The following is a 20,668-nucleotide window of genomic DNA, read 5'->3' as shown; positions in this document are numbered from 1 at the left end:
TCTTTTCATTTTGGGAGGATCTTCATAATTAGATGTTGAGTCATAATATAAATATACAAACATAACATCGTGGATATAAAATTGGAATTCACGATTAATAACCTGATCCTTATTGCCAAATATTAAAAGTGCAAGTTACACAAATGTAATTTTAAAAAATTGCTTCTATATATTTTCCAAAAAAAATGTCGCTTTTCCTCAGCTCTTTGAAAAAGCTTGGACAAAGAATGCTGCTTTTCTCTATAATAGTATATCCCATTCAATTTTTGACATTTTATACATATGTATCTTCTGTATAAAATATAACATATATCTTATACATATCTATTATTTGTTTATGTTTATTCTTATTTATTTGTTTATTTTTTTTATTGTGTACTATGCTGGGATAAACAAAATTTTCACCCCTTAGGGGATCAATAATGTATTATGATCATCTTATTATCTTACGTACTCAGATGGTAAATTAAGAGACCTATTTCATTAAATAGGCTTTATATTTTTTCTAATGCTATTGCTCACTTATTGTGTTATATGGCTTTTGCACTACTTTCCTCTCTCTCTTTTTCCCATTTTTTGACTGCTGCTAGTCACTCAAAATATTTGCATAAGAATTCTGTATTATTGTAAGATTTGTCTATTTGCAATAAAGTTAATTGAAAAAAAAACGTTTCAAACGGAAATTAGCAACAACAAGTAGCCCTATTTCGAGAAAGCTGTTAAAATATAATTCCATATGATTCCACAGAACATGAAGAACATGTTCATAGATGCACATATCGTACTCCTGTTCAGCGTAACTGGGACTGACACTAGTTGCCACAAATCACAAACAACTACAAATCAAATCTCTGGCCATACAGTTTTAGCTCGGTGAGCTAACTGATCATAGAAACCATAGAAACGCCTTTTTAGTCACGTGTCTGAGATCGACCAATAGGAAGAACGCATCGTATTTAAATGAAGCGGCGGCTGTTGGAAGCGACACTACAGTTTTGTACTACAACAAGCTGGCAACGAGGAGAGGACTAACGAAAAAGAAGGAAACACGAACAGCGTTTATTGAAACTCGGTGCCAGAAAGGTGGGTGAAACGTTTCGTTGTTCTTATTACTTTCTGCATAGTGTTCTTTTGAATTGCTTCAAGCTTGTAACCTGTCCGTTTAGTTATAAGTAACGTGAGCTAACACAAGCTAACGGTCATCTTGGTGTTGGTCAGCGGATAAATCAACGGACGTTTTAACTGACATATTTAGACTGGAACTATAAGTGTGATGCACCTAATCGATGTAAACGTGTATTTGGATAAATAAGGCGGCAGTTATCAACTTTTGCACTTTCAATAGGTAATTCTACATTCAGGTGTATCATGGCAACTTATAATTCACTTTATCAGAAAACTTTAAATGTTGCATAACTACCCTTAAACACTGAAGAAGCTGTCTGAGTGCTGTATTCAAGCATACTAATGGAGAATTCGGTGGGAGGAAAACCTGTGGAAAAACTACACTGCTAAAATACCTGTTTGAAGGACCTAGGTAACACTTTTTGATTTGAAACTTCATCAGTCTTCAAAAGCTACTATTCTGCGACTTTTGGAAACGTCCCTTTTTCAACATATCAAGTGACTGGCTGTTTACCAGGCTATTGCAGAGCTGAGTGACTGCTGATGAGGGAATTTGATTCGGGTGTGTTGAAGAGAACTTTACAAGTAAAAAGTTAATTTGCCGGCTATGGTATTTTTTAAGTCGGAGTTCTGAATGTTTTTAAGTGTCAAAGATTTGCAGTCAAGTATCTTGGTTTAAGAGAAATGTTCTGGACTAAAAAAGTAAGACATTAAATGGGTGTTTCAATTTGTAACTGGTAAGGATAAGTTTCCACCAAATAGAACTAGTTTCATATTGAACTCCAGGGGTTCAAGTGCTTGAATATCTTTAGTTGCTTGTGAACCATAGTAGATGAAACTTCAACTTTTTTTAAAGGGACTCATTAAAAGATAATGACTGAAAGATTAAATGTTTGGCCCCAGGATGTTTTCATTGGAGTAAAAATTGTTTCTAAGAGCCCTATTGCATATTTTTTCCAAGTAAACATTACTATTTGGGAGGGGGAAGCCTTTTCTGTGACCTTAAGCTCAGCTTTACACCTTGCTGCATTAACTTGGAGCTGTTCTTGCGGGAAGAACGTGTTGGCTGACAATCCTTGACCTTTTTAATCTTAAATAACCTTGTAGTTTTCTGCAGAAACTAATGCATAACTGTTTCCAGATACAATGGAGAGCATAATCTTTGCAGAGCAGGAAAATGCACAACTTCATGGATCTTCACAGAATTTGCGCCAGCGACTTAAATCTGTTCCAGGTATTCAACTTTTTTTTCTTTCTTTTTTTCTCCATCCCTCAACCCTTGGTTTGCAAGAATACACTAACTTTTGTTTCCACAACAAGAGAAGCTAAAGTCTCCTATGTTGGCCAAAACGATGGTCACACCGCTCTCATCTGGCCGCAAGGCTTTTGGTGTGGTGGGCAACAGGATTTCAACACCAGCCGTCAAAACGCAGGAGAAGAAACTCGTTAAGCCACAGGTTGGAGGTCTTACTTCAGTTTTTCTTTTCTTTAAATCAGTGTTTACGAGCTTGTTTTGTTCCCTCTAGGAAACTAAAGCGACGCCGGCTCCTCAGACCAAAGCGGAGGAATATCCAGAAGTTGAGCAGTTTATCCCTTATGACCCATTAGGTAAACCAATCAATACGCTGCCAAATAATTAGGAATTACTTTAACTTTACACTTCAGTTTTTTTTTTTAAAGTATTGCAGGCAAATGGCCCATCATTCTAGAGTTGTCGTCGTTTTATCTGAAGCACTTGACCGCAATGTTTTCTTGAATTGCTTTATTTCAGAGTTTCAGAGGTACAGTGTACCTGAAGATCTGATTCCTCTTAGCTGCATGGCTCTGTCTGGGTTGGCTTGCTTTCCACACAGACGCCCTGATCTGGATCAGGAAAGGATGGAAGAGCTCCCATACCTTTCCCCTGTAGAAATGCCAGAGTGTCCAGGTATGAACTTGGTGGTGGTGGATTTCTGCATCACTATTGACACATTTCAGATCAGTGGTCAAAATGTCTGACTCATAAACCTGCATTTCAGATGCTTTAGAGCAGGGGTGTCTAAAGCCGGCCCTCGAGGGCCGGCATCCTGCATGTTTTAGTTCTCTCCCTGGTTTAACGGACCTGGATTAAATGATGGCTCATTAGAAGACCTAAGAAGAACATTGGCTTGCTGAGAAGGTTGTCGTTACCACCAGGGAGAGAACTAAAACGTACAGGATGCCGACCCTCGAGGACCGACTTTAGAGACATTGACTGTTTGAAAACTCCTCTAATTAAAATGTTTAACCTTGCATTACTGTTTATAGTTTGATACTGAAATTTCTTAAGCCAGTTTTGTCACAGCACCTTAAAACGAGGTAACACAAACAAAATTTACAAAGTGTGAAACTGTACATTTCACAAAAAAATGTGAATCTTGTGGAAAAATTCAGTAAAACTTTTTAAATGGCTAATGGTGTTTTATTGGAGCATCCTCCAATAAAGGATGCTGTATAAATCCTTTAAAAAATAACCCCCAGCTTTTAAAAAAAACATTTAAGCCTATATTGAAGACTTGTTGTAGTAACAGCTGGTCATTGGTACAGTAGGTGGTGTAAATATAGAAAGTCACTTGATCAGGCAAGATGAAAGGTCACGCTTTGGCAGGAAATTGTTTTTCCTTTTACAGATGGTGGGGGAAAACTTGCACCATCTTGTGTTTAAAAACATGGTGGCTTATATTGCATGCATGATTAATCCTGTCTGGACTTTACGTGTTCTGCATTGAGCTTTCTAATAACATGCAGGTCACCGGACTAATCATTACAGCTTGTGACTGAGTTTTCTTCAAATCAGGAGAAAAATGCACAGTTGCAAAAACTGGCAAATTTACCAAAAATTTTAAATGACGGCACAATTATGCAGAATGTCCATCTATGTAACAGTTTTAAAGCTTTTAGTCAGTCTGCATTTATGGTGCCCAAGTTAACTCGGTAACCAAAATGAAAATAAAATGCATTTCTATTCTCAGACGGTGACTTGGTGAGGTAATTGTTGGGCTCAGATGTGTAATTTTGGACTCTATTTAAAAATAGGGTGGTATTATTTTAATGCATGCTTGTGTTTAAATTAATTATAGTCGTTGGCATATCATTAACCAAACTGTCCCTGTTTTCAGCTGACTTCACGGAGCTGACCGCGTTTCTTCAAACTATCGATGAGCTGACTGAACTTCCTTCGGAACCTGAGTTTTAACGCATTTATTAATGCTCTGTATTTTTTCTTTGAATAAAGTTGTTTTACCATGTTCTCATTGGCTACAGATTTTCTTTTTTTACTGTGAAAGTATCAGGGGAATAAACTGAGTGTTACTTCCTGCTTTAAAGTCCACCCTGGTCACATGTGAGGGATTCTTGCTATTGGGTTGTTGCATTAGAATGAACTTTGTCTCTGTTCCTCTTTACAAAGGAAAGCAGGATCTCCGGTTTTGTCTCTAAACTAAAAGTATGCATCTTTTCATCTTGATTTTTATAATTAAAACGGAGAAGGTGCCTTTATGAACAAACTTAAGTTTGGTACCAGGACAGGCGAGTTGATACTGGTGTGTTTGACACTAAATGGTCCCTAGAAAGGGGAAGTGTTTTTGAAAACAAAACTTCCTTATGGGTATTTTCTGCCCACTTTTTTAAATGCATTTTTTTTTTTTTTCTCGACGCAGGAAATGAGGGAAATTATTGGCGTTTATCAGAGACATCTTCAGGGTGTAGTCTAAAAGGAAGTAGCCTGGGAGCTGCAGAGTCAGGCAGGCAGGCAGGCGGTATGCATTGCAGCGGATCGGAACCAGCTGCCCCGGATCGGACTCCCAGACAGGGCTCCATTGTGGAGCGGCTGTCTCGGTATGGCATGCAGGTCATGCCCGGAGCCTCCCCGCGTAGGTCGAGGCTGCAGAGGCAGCAAGAAGTCACCGACGGCTCCGCGCCGGAGAAGGAGTCCGTTCTGCGTAGAAAGTACCTGAAGGAGCTTCTCCTGAGCCGGGCATCCAGCAGCGGAGTGGGGTACCAAGTTATATTTACTAAGCTTTTGAGAAAATGTGGTGCGCTGTACCAGTGATTTTAAGAAGTATCGCTATTCCGAGTAAAATTTCTGGATTCTCTATCCACTTAACATGTTTTAACCAGAAATTCACCAGATACAGACCTGCAGATTGTTGGTTTCAGACGTTTATACCAAAATTTCCACTTTCCTTTGTATTTATAATTTTTAAATGAAATGCATACAAAATTATCAAATACTTGTTTTAGTCGTAACTTATTGAAGGGCTACTTTTAACGTGAGTAAGAATATGTTGTAGTGCTACTCTATAGAGTACAAATTTTGGATACTCTGCCCACTGTGGGTTAACTTCACTGAATGGGAAAAACATGATTTTTATTGAAAGAAACTTAGAAAATTTTTTTGCCTGGTATATGAATTTTCATTTTCGTCCTTAAAATACCTAATTTCTACATAGCTTTCTATATTGGTATGTCCTATTCGTTTTTTTTTTCTAAATTTGTACTCGAGTAATTTCTTGGATGTTTTACTTGGTAGCGGTGCTACTTTTACTCCAGTATAATTTCTGGGTCGTCTGTGCAGCAGCGGGTTGCTGCAGAGCCTCTCCCCGGACCAGGAGGACTCGGACTGGGCTCTGTATCCCATGGAGCACGCCTGGATGCTCCTGGCGGTAGAGGGGAACTACGAAACCATCCTGGACTTCATCTCCGAGGACCCGCAGCTGCTGACCCGGCGGGACTTCATCAGCGGATACTCGGTGCTGCATTGGCTGGCCAAGCGGGGACAGGACGAGATCCTGCTGAAGCTGCTGCGGTTCGCGGAGCGTGCGGGCTTTGCGGTGAATGTGAACCTGCGGGGCAGCGGCGGGCTGACCCCGCTGCACGTCGCCAGCATGCAGGGCCAGTTCGCGGTCATCAAGCTGCTGGTCGGGGCTTTCGGCGCCAACGTGGACGCGATGGACTACAACGGGAAGCGGCCGTGGCAGTACCTGCGGGAGGACGCCCCGGTGGAGATGAAGGAGCTGCTGGGCACCTGGGACGAGGAGCACAGCTGCGGCTGTGCGCAAAACTTCAACAAGAACGTCAACAACAACTGCGCTGGCGCAGTGAGCGCGGCCGCGTGCGATGAGGCGGATGGCGAAGAAACTGAAGAAGTGAGTTACTTTGACAGAGCCAAGAGAAGCAGCTGGAGGTTCGAGTCTCTAAGGAAGCTGAAATCCTCCTTTTCATTTGTTAGAAGCAAAACTTGAGATTATGGCGTACTTTAAAGGGGCAGTGTTCTGTAAAATCAACCTATTTTAAGGTTTACATCATATTATGTTACTCCCTCATCAAAAGCATACCTGGAGTGTTTCCTTCGATCTCCATGGCAACCACTCAAGCTGTGGAAAACACCTGGGTGGACCTAGCCCCGCCTTTGAGATGCAGCTCCACCTCATTTCCAAGTGTCTTTCTCCCAGAGAAAGCCTCTTTCAGTCGGCTCCTTCTGACTAGCCAGCAGCAATTAGCAACCACCTGGTAGAACTTATCTGCTGAGCTCGTTATATGAGCTACTTCTCAAAGCAACGGAAAAATTTTGTTAAAGGGGCAGTATGATGTAAAATCAATTCTGAGCTTTATTTCATGTTGTTCCCTTATCAAAAAGATAACTGGAGTGTTGCTTTGATCCTTTAATCTCCATGGCAACCATTTAGCTACTCAAAACGCCTGGTTGGACTTAGCTCCGCCTTTGAGGACGTAGCTCCCCTTTAGAGCTGCAGGTTCCAAGCTTCCACCTCACAGAGTAGCTCTACTCACCCACCACTCCCTCACGCAACTCCTTCAGACTAGCCAGCAGCAATTAGCAAACACCTGGTAGAACTCGTTATATGAGCTACTTCTCAGTGTGATGCTGGTAAAAATGTTGTTAGAGGGTTAGTAGAGGAGCCATGTGGTGAGGACTTCCTGAGAGTTTTCTTTAAAGAGACAGAGGCCCAATTTCAAGACTTTATATTACAAGTCAAATAACTTGTCATTTGATTTATACATGATTTTTATAATTGAACATAAGGCCATTATCAAAGAATAATGCCACTATGTGCCTGGGAAATACATAATATTGCCCCTTTAAAATATGTAAACATGTATGTTTTGGTAATTGCATCTCTTCAGAATACCTTTTGGTGAAGTTTTTGTTTTTCCTTTAGCTTATAGAAAAAAACAAGTTTTAAATTTCTACCAATCCATTGTGTTTATAAACAAAAATCAAATGCATGTTTCTAATTACTGTCCGATTAGAAAATCCAATTACCAAATCTAGCACGATGTGTACAGTCAACTAAAATTCACATTACGGATCTGCTTTTACAGTAAGTTAAAGGTGCTGTGAGTTTGCTTCTAATTGTCCTTAAAATGTAAAGAAATATCTACAAACTTGCATGTTGGAACAATTTCACAATTTCCCTGCTGCTTTCTCAAACACTAAAAAAAAAAGTGTGACAGACTTGCTCAATGACATTTCTTGGTCATGCCATTTAAAATCAGCAGGTTTCATCAAAACAAAAACAGGAAACGCTTGTAAACGTCCAAATGGATCTACTGGGTTTCTGTTCCTCCACACTGAGCACTAACACTTTTTATCTGCTGCTAAATTAAGCAAATTGAATAACTGCTGTTGTGTCTAATTTTAAATAAATGCAAACTTTAAAGAAATAGCAACTTTTTTTATGGGTCTAAGTGTTAAGTTTATACTTTAAACAAAAAACAAAATCTTACCAAGTATTTTTGGCCGAGTTTCTGGTGCAAATATATTGGTACACTTGAAATAAGACTTAACAGCTTACAAAAAGGAGCTTGTCTTAAAGAAAAATACTCGATTATTTCACTGTTTTAAGTGAATTAATCTGCCAATGGAACTTGAACTTTATCAATAAGAAATTAGACTTAAACTAAGATCTAATCTCTTGCTAATAAGTTAGGTTCTCTTATTTCCAAAATACCAAGATATTCGTGCTATAAATAACTCCACTAACATTTAGTTTAAGTCGCTGCCATGTTGGGTTTCACCTTCCAAGTCCAAATATGTAATGAAAGATTGATTCAAATGGGAATGTATTTAAGAACATTGACACTACAAAAGCTGCATCATGCAGTCAGTTACCTACAAAATATATTTTAAATTATCTTTATCACAATACTGCCACAAAATACCAGTTTTTAGTCCATATCACCCACCTTTAAATGCATCTATTTAATAACCTCTTGCTCTGTCACTTGGAATCATTTTCCCTGCAAACTAACTTCTGATATGGTTAAGACAAAAAAAAACAAAAAAACATCTGCATTTCAAATCTGACTTTTTATTGTCAAACACGAAGAAAGCCAGAGTATCTGTACAAAACGAACTCTGCTCCAGATGACGCAGCTCCCTCCAGACATCTGGAGGTCGGGACAAAGGGCCTCCATGTTTACAGGCCGAGCTTCGTCCTCCTCCAGTGTCTCCTCTTGGAGTTGTACCTGAAAACAAGACGGAGGAAAAGTTCAGTTGAATGTTTAAACGTTCCTAGTGCTGCTTCAACTCCCCGTAACATCATTATGATGTTATGAGAACATTATTAAAACATTAATTATTTGTCCTGCAGCTGCAGTTTCCTCATCACCAGAGCGGTGAGGAAGAGGAGGAGGAGCGCAGCAGGAGGAAGATGCTCTCAGCAGGGTTAATGACAGCACTCTACTGGTGATGAGCGCTGCATTTGCAGACCTGCTTTAAATTATAGACTCCATGTTTTCCTTCTATCCATTAGTCTGTCAGGTATCGCTGAAACTTTAAATAAATCATGAAAACAGAAATGGAGACCAAAATTAAGACTAATGGTCAGCAAATGAGCAACATTGACTTTTTTTTTAACCATTATAAAATAATTTGAGGTAAACGCGAATCAAATAAGGACAACATGCATTCAGTGTTGCCAGATTGGGAGAGTTTCTACACAATTGGGCTCATTTTGAACATTAAGCTGAAGGGGGGGGGGGAGCTTTTGGGAGTATTGTTAAATTTTATGCTGCTTTTAATAGGTTTTAAAGTGTTCAGAATACATTTTTTAAATATCGCATGTGGCAGAAAAGTACAAAACGTTTAGTAAAATACTGCATTATTGAACTTTTCATTACCCAGAATCTGTTGAATGTGACATAATCAATGATCATAATGGTCATTGGTTAATCGAGAGTAACTATGTGGTATTGTTGTAAAACAAATTACTATTTAAAAGGTCACAGACCCATGAAAACACAAGTCTCATTGTGTTCAAAGTCGAGTCCCAATTGGATCGGGCTCGGGTCAGAATCTAATCTGATGCTCGCAACATGAATGATGTCAGAGGTTGAGATTTGGGCTGTTTTTTCTTTTGGAGTTTGGTCGGGTTTTACGTTGTCTTTTGGGATGGAAGCTGTCAGATCTGGAAACCCCGCACACATTAATCATCAGGTGAGCCGAGTGATAACTGGACTCCAGAAAGATTTATTAGGTTTTCACTTTTGAGAGATGCTAACCGACCAGATGTCGCTGGAGCGAGTTGTTTGACTGAAACAATAGGTCAGTTCTTCACATAGATTGCTGAACTTAGGTGTGTAAGCAAAGTGAATTTGATCAACTCTTTATGCAGTTTGAGTAACTTTTAGAAAAAATAAAAATAATGTCATTGCCATTCAATGTTTGTACAAATCTGCAACCAAAACCCAACTTTGCAGCTTTGTAGGAATATGAAAAAAAGATAAAAAATAAAAAAATCAAGTTATGCATACAAACTCTTCAGCAAATGAATTGTATTTGTACTTTCACTTTGCCTCTGGTAAATAGAAATGTTATTTATATTCTGCCAAATGTGATTGAGATATTGTACCCAAACAAGTCAGCATTTTGTTAAGTTACGACACTATATCAACATAATCGACATGTAAATTCGAATGAAGTCAAAGTAACTACCAAACAAACTTTAATATAAATTCATTTTCACAGTCAAAACTATCTTGGCGCTGCAGTTTAAGCTGATATCTTCCTTATCTCTGCTCTTACAGGAACAGAAAATCAGCCAAGAAAAATAACTGCAGCTCTTGGATTGGCTCCTGCCTTTTAAATGATAGCCAATCGCATGCAACACAGCAAGGCATGCAGATAAATTCAGCTTAAATTTCTTTTTAAATATTTCTCATAAGCTCTATCAAAAATACTAGAAATAAATTTATGTAAAGAGTATGCTACTTAATCCGACACTGATAGTTATACATTGAAAAGTTCTCATTTCATGGGTTCCTGTGATGACTGTAAACATTTATGTCCACATTGCTGTAGTGAGCAACTTTTACACAGGCACAAGAATATTTAACATCTATTAAAGCTGTTTGTGTAGATTATTTTCAGGTTGGTACACCATTAAAAACTCAATTTACGCTGCTTTAAGCAGAGTATTTTACCTTCAAATACTAGATCTAGTCACATTAGACAGTGCTGTAGATCAACAGTGTCCAAAGTGGATCCTTGAGGGCCGGCATCCTGCACGTTTTAGTTCTCTCTGGTGGTAGTAACCTGTTCAGCATGTCAATGTTCATCTTAGGCCTTTTAACGAGCCATCATTTAATCCAGGTGTGTTGAACCAGGGAGAGAATAAAACATGCAGGATGCTAAACCCTCGAGGACCGACTTTGGACACCCCTGCTGTAGATTAAACAACAATCCCTTTAGCTCTTTTAGAGTAGAGTTTGTTTATAAAGCTGCAGCATCAGAAACATAAGAACTCACCTGATCTTGTTGCCAGTTTTCATTCTGATCCACTGAGGAATCGGCCGGTTCTGTTTCTGCTTCTTGGCCAGAAAGCGCTTAATCCTGAAAGTCTTGTGGGACGACTGGAAATGTAACAGAACCCAGTCAGTGACAGGTTTGTATCTAAAGTTTGTATTTCACGTCCTTATGATGAATACGCTTCACATCACCCAGAGAAAGTTCGGAGCTAGCATACCTAGCACCGTATCTCGGTATATTTAACCATCTTATCCAAGTATTTTTCCTCAACATACGGAGACTTTCTTTACCAGTACAATATACATTGTTCATTTCGAGTAACAGTTCTGGATTAAAAGCTTTGTAAAGATGGATGTTTAATGATTTTATAGTTACCATTTTCTCCACAATCCTTTCCCCACTATGGCGGTGGTCGAAGAGAAAGAAGGACGTGACGTAAGCAACTTTAAGCAGTGGGCCTCCTCGAAGCAGCGACACCAATCGGCCACTGGAGGAAATGCAGGCGGTTTTTATGGCAATTCATAACTTTCACTACAAATGACAAAAATCTGACCGTTTTCAAAATGAAAAGGCAATTCATAAATGTTGACTATTGCATTTTTTATACTAATAGTCTTAAAAATATATTTCGGTGATGTTTTTTTCCTTTTTAATGTAAAAGTTTCTTGATTTTCTTTTCTTTAAATCCTAAAAACAAGAACATAATTTTCTTTCATTAAAAGAAATGGAAAGCAAAAAATGTATGACAGGCTATTTTGTTTTGGGTAAACCCTGGACAAGTCACCTATCCTCCACGTGTACCATTTTATTTTCAAAACAAATTATAGCATGACGGATTGGTCCATAGAACGTTTTTACTCATTTTTTTATGCATCTCCACATAAGATAGGTTTCTTGATCAAATGTATTTCTTATCAAGAATGTTTTGATTCACTTTTAGCTTCTCAAATGCAAAAAAGTAGTTTATTTAAAGAGTAGATATTCTTAATCACTTGATATTAAAAATGTATATGTTGTTGAGTAATCAAGACATTAAACAGTTTTGTCCTTAAATTATTTCAGAATATATTTTTCTTAATATTCGTGCTTAGAAAATCAAAAGTTGAGATGGAAAACGGTGCAAAGGAAAAACAGAGACAGACTTCAGCAAGTATTTTTATTTCTAGGCAGAGATTGTGTAATTTTGTTAGTACCAGCAAGTATTTGCTCCGATGTTTAACTCAGTTCACAAAAATTAATGTTTAAGTTGATTCTGAGTTAGAAAAGTGGGGGAAGGCTACATGTTGATCCCTCTGACTAAGAAGTCTTCATGCAGGCATAGATGTCACATGGCAGTATGGTCACAAATGGCTTCCTCCTCCTTTGTAAAATACATCAGTTGCATAAAAATCCCAGAGCAAAAAATAGCAGGTTATATTATTTAGCACAAACCACAGTGCGTCCAAAAAGTTCACACACCCATGTTATAACGCAGGCCAGAATAAACCTTTTCCAAACTTTTTCCATCCTTAATGTAACATATATCAATTCAAAAGAAAAACCTGAGGATGAACTAAAACTATGTTGAATCTTCATCTGACAACAATTACAGTAAATCTGATTAATCTCCAAAATGTTCAGCCTCCAAAAACCTCCAGGAAAAATGCCACGATTTAAAAGTGTCTATTTGGCACAAAACAACTCAGTACATCACCAAAAAGAACGCCATACCTACGGTGAAACATGGTGGTGGCAGCATCAGGATGTGGGATTACAGTTTTGCTAAAGCAGATTAAATTATTAACGGACCCAAACTGCAGTAAATTCTGGCACAAAACCTTCAAATATCAGCTCGACAGCTGGAAAGGGATTTTATTTACCAACATTACAGTCGAGGCATCCGACCAGATGAACAAAAAATACTTTAGGGTGTGAAAATGTGAGCTTTGGAACGGCGTAATTAAAGGCCAGAATTAAATCTGACATCTTTATGGTCATCTGAAGAGAGTTGTGGAGATTTGGAGGCAGAGAACCCAAATGAGCCAAGTCAAGATGTGGAAGGAGGATAAACTCTATAAAAAACATAAAAGGAAGGCTGAAAATAAATCAGATGTTTCAACAAAGTACCGAGTTTAAAGCTGCAGTAACTTTTATGAAATTTTTTTTTAATATATATATATATATTTGTTAAAATTGTCTTCATGTTGTGATAGTTTGTCATGAGACTGATAATCTGTGAAAAGATCAATTTCCTTCACCTCCTCTGAACTACTATGGCCATCTGAAGAAATTCAACAGTTTTGACAAAAATCAACCAATCACAGCCAGGAGGAAGGTCTTGGCGCTGTCAGTCACCCTCAGGTACACGCTGCTAAATGTGATCAAGGTGGGGAAACGACTCAAAGTTACAGTAACACAATTTATCCACCATTATTGGTGGCCATGCTAATTAGCCTTAGCATTCATGACTGATTGACAGCACTAAGACCCGCCCCCTGGCTCTGATTGGTTGTTTCTAGTTAGCACTGGGAGAAGGCAAAGGAGCTCAAATTTCATAGATTATCTGTAGCACACCAAATTACCACGACATGGTGACAGTTTCAACAAATACATAAAAAAAAGTATTGTTGATAGAAGTTATTGCTGCAGCTTTAATGGTTATTTGAGCTTTTATATGTTGCACAGACTAGATTAGTATGACTGCTGTTGCACTATACAGGAAATATGTCACGTTAAAGTTAAAAATATTGTCATAACAACCTGTAATTTCTCTCTGGGTGTGTGGACTTCTGGGAACCACTATAGTTTCTGCACATCAGTGGATTTTCTGTCTCTGCGTAGAGTGGGGTACAGTGTGTGAAAGTTAAGATCTAAAGCCTAGCGCTGACAGAAGAGATAATTTTTGCACATTCTGATCTAAATGAACGAGATAACAGATGTTTGCGGTGAAACGTTTTCCCTCAGGAACAACATTAACGACGTAAGGGCACTTTGAGATCTCATGGTCCCAGGGAAGCTTCGGCGTTACCCTCTGCGCCCTGCAGCTGCACTCTTACAAACCGTTGCCTCTCAGAACCAAAAAAAAACCCAAACAGGGTCTCAATGAGGCTCTGAGAGGCTCAAATCCCTGCCTCCACTGGGACTGGAGCCGCTGCAGCCCACTCGCCGTGTTAGCGCTGCGTGCCAACGCTGCAGCGCCACGCTGAGCCTCGCAGGCCTTTTCACCAAACTTAAAAAGCCCCAGAACCAGAAACCCGCTCAGTCTTCCCCTCTGTCGGCCGCCTTCTTGTTGTCGGCGTCGGGTTTCCTGTCAGCGGAGCCGGAGTCGGCGCCGCCTCCGGTGGTGCGGTTGCGGCTCCGGGTCCCCGGCTGGTACAGCTGAATGGCGGGCCGGTCCTGACACAGAGAAACAGAAAAGCTTCATCACAAACTGCTGCCGGGCTGTTAAAATCTGAGCAGCTTTTCACAACATTTGTCGGGTTTTCAGAAAATATTCGGAGGGAAATAGTTTCAAAATGTTCGTCATTGTGTTGCAATAATCAATTAATGAATTAAATGGCAAGATAAATTAAAATATAAATGCAATAATTTCCATTCTGGTGAAGAATATTTGTTTACAAGGACTTCCTAATCCATTTTATTTGTCGTTTTGTTTATTTATTTTTGGATATTTAAAATGTCTTCCAGTTCCACTGTTAAATGTTCATTAGAATTTAAAGTTTATTGATCTCTGATAATTTGTTCTTGCATTATATTACCTGAAAATTGTCTCAAAACAACAATATTATCGTTTATCATAATAACTTCCGGGACAATTTATCATCTAGTAAAGTTAGTTATCATAACAGATCCTATTTTACGTTGCGTTTTGGCTGGAAGCCTTCAGATCTGGCAACCCTAAAGACAAAACATGGCGCTCTGAAACCCAGCCGCTCCTACCTTATTACGGACTCTCTCTCTTTTACTGCTCTCCTCCTTCCTGTTCTCTCTGGCCGGTTTCTCTGTCTTCTCGGCGTCTGCAGAGTTCTCGCTCCTCCTCTTCTCCATCGCCTTCTCCTTTCTGATCTCCTCCTCTCGTTTTCTGGACGTGTTCTCTCCGTCCTGCTGCTCCCGCCGTCTCCGCCGCTCCTCGTCCTGCCGTCGGATGCGCTCCTTCTCCCTCAGCCGTCGCTCCCTCTCCTTCTCACGGTCCAAGTCGCGCTCCCTGAACTCCTTCCGCCCGTCTTCGTTCCCTCTGCCAAGTAAAAAAACAAAACAAAACAACCACTTCCTGTTTTAGTTGCTGCAGTTTGAATTGGCGACGTTCCGATAACACAGATTTCCTTTCCGATCCAATACTGAGTAAAATTGAAGCTGGGATTAGCAATACCGATACCGATACCGATCCGATGCTTTGTGCAAAAACAAGTGTTGCAATTCAAATCTTGGCTTCATAAAAAGAAAATGTACTCCAACGTTTTGATTTTAAGATCATAAGTTCATTCAAATAACAGCTTCATTTACTAAAGCTGGGTTATTTTAACAACAGCAGAAAATCATACAAAATGTTTGAAAATGGTGTTACAAACTACAAATAAAAATAAAATTAGTAAAGTAGCAATCCTACTGAAATCATTTTTAGGTACTACTACAAAATAAAAGCTGAAAATCTCCACTTCTTTTACGATCTGCCACTGGGCATTAAGAAAAAGTAGCTCCCTTCAGCCCATCTGAAGGGAGCTACTTAGGCAACATCTCAGTAATTTAGTTACTTTCTGACGTATCCTGTCCAGATACAGCATCTCAAATGACTGAAGTATTGATACTTGGATTTGGGAATTGATCTTAAAGCTTACAGGTATCAGAAGGTATCAATCCGCACATCACCAGTTTGAACTCAGCGAATTCAGAGAAATGAGTGAAGACACTGACTTTCTTTCTCGCTCCTCCTTGCTGTCAAAGTTTGGCCTCCTCCTGTGGTCAGCGCCGCCTGACGCTCTGTCCTCTCTGTGCGGCTTCTCTGGTTTCTTGAACTTCTCTTTGGGTTTCTCAGAATCGCCGTCATCACTTTTGTCTGGCTTCTTCAAGAGCTGAAAGTTAAATGAAGTATAAGACACCCTGGAAATGACACCGATTTAGAAACGGCTCTGGCGTTATGCAACACAAACCTTAATTTTTGGTTCCTCTTTAGTATGGTCCTTGTCTTTGTTCTCCGAAGGTTTCTCCAGTCTCTTCATCTTCTCCGCCTCCTTCCTCTTCCTCCGCTCCTCCTCCCTCCATTTGCGGCGCTCTTCGTCACGCAGACGCTTCCGCTCAAGCTCTCTCCTCTTTCTCTCCTCCTTCTTCTCCTCCCTCAGTCTCTGAACAGCAAGACATTAAGTCAGGTGTTAACAAACCTAAACAAAATAACTTCTTCTAGCACGGATGGACCATTTTTTACTTATTTCTTATCGACCACAACGGCTCATCGGTTGATTTTTTTTTAGTTGATCCAATGAAATCTCTGTAAAAGATACATTTCTTTGACAAACACTTTCAGTTTTATTTATTCAGTCAGTCATGTAATCATGTGTTATCCATATCAGGGCGATGAGAGCTTTGGGTTTTCATTAGAGTTTAGTTTTATTTCGTTGTGACTTTTTGTCTAATTAATTAGTTTTTGGAGTGTGTTTGCCAGTTTTTATTAGTTGATGTCAGTTAAATATCGTTTAGTTTCAGTTTAGTTTTTATTAGTTGTAGTTGGTTCATCTTTAGTGCAGAATTCATAAAGGTCAAAGTATTGTATTCTGAGTATGTTGCATCGATTGGGTAATGAATACTCAACAGAAAATTACTGTTTTTCAATTATTGTTGAACAGCTGTTGCTGTTTTCCAGAGTAGCGAATCATAAACACAAAAATGAAGGATGTTTTATCGATAATTTCAGGATGTTTTAATTACCTGTAAAAACATATAATATAGTTACAGTTAGTTACAGTTTTCCCCATTAAGTACCTTTATTTATTTATTTATTTATTTATTTATTTAAGGCAGCAGAAATGTTTTCTGAATTTCAGTTTTGGTTATACTTCGAAACAGAGCAACAATTTAAACAACTTGACTGAAAAGATGCAGGCAGAAGATCAAGGTTTTTCCCACACATCAAATTAAATTAAATTATTATTAAATTATTACACCTTCATAAATCATTACAGTATATATAAAACCTGAAACACATCATTTAAAAAGCATTTAACAGACGCATAAAGAAAAATGAAAATCCAAAAACAAAACAGATATAACACAATTTGAAGTTATTTACTGGTAACCATTAAATATTTTCCTTCTCGTTAATTTTTTTAAAATCCACTTTTCATAATTTAACTCCAACAACAGTCAAAGATTTTCTTTATTTATCTCTCTTTTAGCCTGTTTTGTAAATTTACAAACATGTCATAAATCATATTTGGATTCACAAAATGTATAAAAAATCTTCACACCCAACTGGCAATAAACTTAAATTAGCTCCAAACATCAATTACATTATTTTGTAATAAACCAAATTATGAAGTTTCATGACAGCAGATCTAATAAACAGTGGATTTGTTCAGTTTTATTAAAGTCTATTAGTATTAAATTTGTTTAAAATAATTACTCTCTTCCTTGTTGGCTGCTGCTTTTTATTTTAACTTTTTGAAGAAACAACATGTTATATAAATAATCAGGACAGTCTGGATTTATGTTTCATATTTATTAAATATTAGCTTTTTTTCTGCTTAATAAATACATTAATGATTTGGAAACTATATTTAGCTCATCTTTGTTTGTTATTAAAATGTATTTGATGATCTGAAACATATTTTCAGAGCACTGTGTTAAGTTTACCTGCTTATTCTTCAGGAAGTCCAGAAGAGGAGTTGTTCTTTTGGCTAGAAAGAGAAAAATCCTCTTAAATTATTTTATTTTTTAATGAGCTGCTGCCATATTTACAGTGAAGCAGAGAATGTAAACAAACCTTCAAGTTCCTTCGATCTTGCCTCGATCTCCTCCAGCAGAGTCTCGGGTGTGGACGTCAGCTTCTCTTCATCTCCATTGTAATATTCAAGAAACCTTTTATAGTCGGGATCTAAAAGGAAATTTAAATAATAAAAATAAGCACAACCACAGAAAAAAATCAGGAGGTAAGAAAAGAAAATAACTCTTGAAAGGTAAATGTAAAAAATGAGTGGCATCATCAGGTTATAATGTTTCTATAATAACCATTATTTGCTATTTCTGTGCAAACTGTTTGGGAGTTCTGCCAGGAAAATATGTTTTCTGTCCGACCATCACAAACGTAAATTTACTGAGACTTTAACTGTGTTTTTGAAGGTGTTTGGCAACAAGTTGGCCTCGTGATGGTCTGGTGAGAAACGAAGGATGCTTATGTGAAAGACCGTTTCATACCTGCTGTAAAGTAAGGTGGAGGATTTGTCATGCTGTGGGACTCTTAAAATCAGACTCTTCAAAATAAAAGATTTGACAGAAAACTATTTTTGGCTGATTCTTTGGAGAAGTAAAAACAGAAATTTTTAAACTATTTTCACACATTTACAAGAAACAAATTGGGATAATCTCAGATGATGAATTTACAGAATGTTTATTTTTCTACAATTTTTCATGATTAAAGGGATAAATGTACAATATTGAAACCAGGATATTCAAAGTCAGACATTTCTAAGAAAAGAACTCCTGAATTTATTAGAAAAGTCTCAGAAATTACAAAAGAAAATGTCAAATATCTCATAAAATTGAGGTGGCAAAGGTAGAGGGTGACTATGTGGATATTTTCCAAAACATAAGCGTTACATCAGAGCTCTTATCCAGTATCAGACTGTAATTTCTTTTTAGCAAATCTACAACTTTTCAAAACCAGAGATGTAGAAATCACGTCTAAATTTTTTTTCCTTGTAGCTTTTTTCCCTTTTCTTTTATCCACAGTGGCCCAAATACTCCATCACAGATTTAATCTTACATTTTTATAAATGTGTTTAAAATTGTGTTCCAACTAAAACACTAAATATAACATTACATAGTCTGGACATTGGAATTGGTTGTTTTTAACTTTCTATCTTAGTTGCAAAAAGCTTTTAAGACTGTAGTTATGATATATACACGATTATGGCTAAAAGGTCAGAAAGTGTCAAAACTATTCAAACTTTGCTGCAACTGGAATCACTGAAATGTTATTTGCCTTTTGTCTGTTTTTCTGTAACATTTAAATGTTTATATGTGAAGCCCAGGGTTAATTTAAAGAGGAAAGAATCTGATCACAATAAATTGTGGTGCTCCTAAGCCTGGGTAAATTAAATTTGTATATTAGTTAACAGATCAGATTAGAAACGTGTAAAAATTTCACCTTCAGCAATTGTTCCACATTTTGAGTCCTTCTTCTTATTTCTTTTCTTGGCGGTTTTCTGGAAAGGTGCGAACTCCACAATGGCAGGATACTCCTGTCCTATTAAAAAACACATACAGACAAAAATGACGCATACCCTCCACTCTTTGGTAAACTTTCTCAACTAATTTTTCCCAGTGTTACCTCTGTTATCTATGAACACATATCCATCAAATCGATCCCTGAAGAGAACGATGTCCTCCTGATTTTTGAAACTGATGTAAGCCCTTGCGAAGAGATGTGGGAAAAGGCTGAGAAAAGCAAAGTTGTTTAGTAAAATAAACAAGTCATTATACATTTTTATGACCAGAGAAGGCTTTTCCAGGAGGAAGTACCTGGTGTCGTTGGAGAAAAACTCCATGTAGTCCACTTCTGGAAGAGGTTGCAGCTGCTCCTCCAGCTCCTCTTTAGTCAAACTCGGAGGTAATCTTCTGATCACAATCTACAACATTTTAGTTTGAATGCAACTGATCATGAACTTCATAATTAAACATAAACTGCTGTAGAGTAGAACTTATTATCCTATTTAAAATGTTCACATTTTATCCAGATATAAAAACACAACATGATAAACATCACAGTGCTATTTTTTTTAAACTATTCAAGCGCTAAACCGACTGCTTGTAGCAACAATAGCTCTGTTAGCAACTTCTACCTTTGTCATGGCCTCCTTCTTCTCCTTACACTTCTCCGTCTTCTCTCCATCTTCACATTTTATTTCCACTCTTTTCTCTTTCGGTCGAGTGTTTTCTTTGTCTTCCTTCATAGTTGAAAGGTTACAGTGTTTATTTTCATTTCAGCCAACAGACTTGTTTACTTTTTTCCAAGTTAGCCAGCCTGTAGCAACCGACCTGACCAACTTCCTCTCTAACGGCTAAGCTTGCGATTCAAAGTCACCGCCGCCAGGGGGAGCTAAAGAGAAAACACTTTATTTCACTAATTTTCTTTCTCCCATTTGTTTCGTATTATTTTAACTCCAATTTTTCTTTTAGTTGAATTTTGTAGAAAAATACACAAATTTGAGCAGTTTCCGCTTTAATGTACTTTCTAAATAAAAGCCCAACAAGAGTAAATGAGTGTGAAGCATTTTTATTTTTATAAGAACGAGAATTTGATGTAAACGTGGAGAGCCATTTCAGCCAAAATTAAATAAATAAATAAATGGGTGAAATAAATAAAAAATGAGTAAAATAAATCAAAAAATGAAGAAAATGAGTGAAATAAATAAATAATTTGTTAAATAAATAATTTAGCTTTTTCATTAACCCATTTTTTCATTTATTTATTTTTCATATTATCAATTTCTCAATTTCCCTTTTTTCATTAATCTATTTTTCATTTACCCACTTTTCATTAATCTATTTTTCATTTAACCATTTTTT

General features: G+C 37.7%; 4 protein-coding genes across 5 annotated transcripts; 2 read left to right on the top strand and 2 right to left on the bottom strand.

Moving 5' to 3' along the window:
• Positions 1-962: 962 nt before the first annotated feature.
• pttg1 (PTTG1 regulator of sister chromatid separation, securin) lies at positions 963-4,397 on the top strand. The gene is made up of 6 exons (XM_008420619.2): positions 963-1,083; positions 2,267-2,359; positions 2,446-2,582; positions 2,652-2,733; positions 2,897-3,052; positions 4,263-4,397. Exons 2-6 carry the CDS (start codon positions 2,272-2,274, stop codon positions 4,337-4,339), a joined length of 540 nt encoding a protein of 179 aa, XP_008418841.1. The 5' UTR covers positions 963-1,083; positions 2,267-2,271; the 3' UTR covers positions 4,340-4,397.
• Positions 4,398-4,496: 99 nt separating this feature from the next.
• Positions 4,497-10,721, top strand: sowahd (sosondowah ankyrin repeat domain family d). Of its 2 annotated transcripts, XM_008420613.2 has the most exons (4): positions 4,497-4,671; positions 4,803-5,139; positions 5,720-6,290; positions 8,757-10,721. In XM_008420613.2, exons 1-4 carry the CDS (start codon positions 4,641-4,643, stop codon positions 8,853-8,855), a joined length of 1,038 nt encoding a protein of 345 aa, XP_008418835.1. In that variant the 5' UTR covers positions 4,497-4,640; the 3' UTR covers positions 8,856-10,721. The 2 variants fall into 2 exon arrangements, with proteins under 2 accessions (XP_008418835.1, XP_008418836.1); XM_008420614.2 differs by lacking the exon at positions 8,757-10,721 and having other exon boundaries at positions 5,720-7,837.
• Positions 8,455-11,398, bottom strand: rpl39 (ribosomal protein L39). Its single transcript, XM_008420612.1, has 3 exons — positions 11,288-11,398; positions 10,913-11,016; positions 8,455-8,631 (listed from the first exon to the last, which is right to left on the bottom strand). The coding sequence occupies exons 1-3, from the start codon at positions 11,288-11,290 to the stop codon at positions 8,583-8,585; spliced, it is 156 nt and encodes a 51-aa protein (XP_008418834.1). The 5' UTR covers positions 11,291-11,398; the 3' UTR covers positions 8,455-8,582.
• A 2,073-nt stretch (positions 11,399-13,471) lies between these two features.
• On the bottom strand, positions 13,472-20,187 carry upf3b (UPF3B regulator of nonsense mediated mRNA decay). The gene is made up of 10 exons (XM_008420620.2): positions 19,942-20,187; positions 19,622-19,728; positions 19,431-19,537; positions 19,248-19,346; positions 17,865-17,975; positions 17,735-17,778; positions 16,039-16,230; positions 15,803-15,960; positions 14,831-15,125; positions 13,472-14,287 (listed from the first exon to the last, which is right to left on the bottom strand). Exons 1-10 carry the CDS (start codon positions 20,050-20,052, stop codon positions 14,150-14,152), a joined length of 1,362 nt encoding a protein of 453 aa, XP_008418842.1. The 5' UTR covers positions 20,053-20,187; the 3' UTR covers positions 13,472-14,149.
• Positions 20,188-20,668: the final 481 nt, after the last annotated feature.

Source organism: Poecilia reticulata, linkage group LG10 (genome assembly GCF_000633615.1).
Source record: "Poecilia reticulata strain Guanapo linkage group LG10, Guppy_female_1.0+MT, whole genome shotgun sequence".
NCBI lineage: Eukaryota > Metazoa > Chordata > Actinopteri > Cyprinodontiformes > Poeciliidae > Poecilia > Poecilia reticulata.
This window is presented reverse-complemented; position numbering and strand designations above follow the sequence as displayed.

Bases quoted from the DNA above. Each gene is read 5' to 3' on its own strand.
- upf3b (XM_008420620.2), bottom strand. From the start codon at position 20,052: ATGAAGGAAGACAAAGAAAACACTCGACCGAAAGAGAAAAGAGTGGAA. The intron at 19,347-19,430 runs GTAACACTGGGA...GTTTTTTAATAG, and splicing joins TGTGTTCATAGATAACAGAG to GACAGGAGTATCCTGCCATT. The intron at 17,779-17,864 runs GTTTGTTTACAT...TTCTCTTTCTAG, and splicing joins AAGATCGAAGGAACTTGAAG to CCAAAAGAACAACTCCTCTT.
- sowahd (XM_008420613.2), top strand. From the start codon at position 4,641: ATGAACAAACTTAAGTTTGGTACCAGGACAG. The intron at 5,140-5,719 runs GTACCAAGTTAT...TCGTCTGTGCAG, and splicing joins GCATCCAGCAGCGGAGTGGG to CAGCGGGTTGCTGCAGAGCC. The intron at 6,291-8,756 runs GTGAGTTACTTT...TTTGTCCTGCAG, and splicing joins ATGGCGAAGAAACTGAAGAA to CTGCAGTTTCCTCATCACCA.
- rpl39 (XM_008420612.1), bottom strand. The intron at 8,632-10,912 runs GTGAGTTCTTAT...TCTTGTTTTCAG, and splicing joins AAAACTGGCAACAAGATCAG to GTACAACTCCAAGAGGAGAC.
- pttg1 (XM_008420619.2), top strand. From the start codon at position 2,272: ATGGAGAGCATAATCTTTGCAGAGCAGGAAAATGCACAACTTCATGGA. The intron at 2,360-2,445 runs GTATTCAACTTT...TTCCACAACAAG, and splicing joins GCGACTTAAATCTGTTCCAG to AGAAGCTAAAGTCTCCTATG. The intron at 2,583-2,651 runs GTTGGAGGTCTT...TGTTCCCTCTAG, and splicing joins AGAAACTCGTTAAGCCACAG to GAAACTAAAGCGACGCCGGC.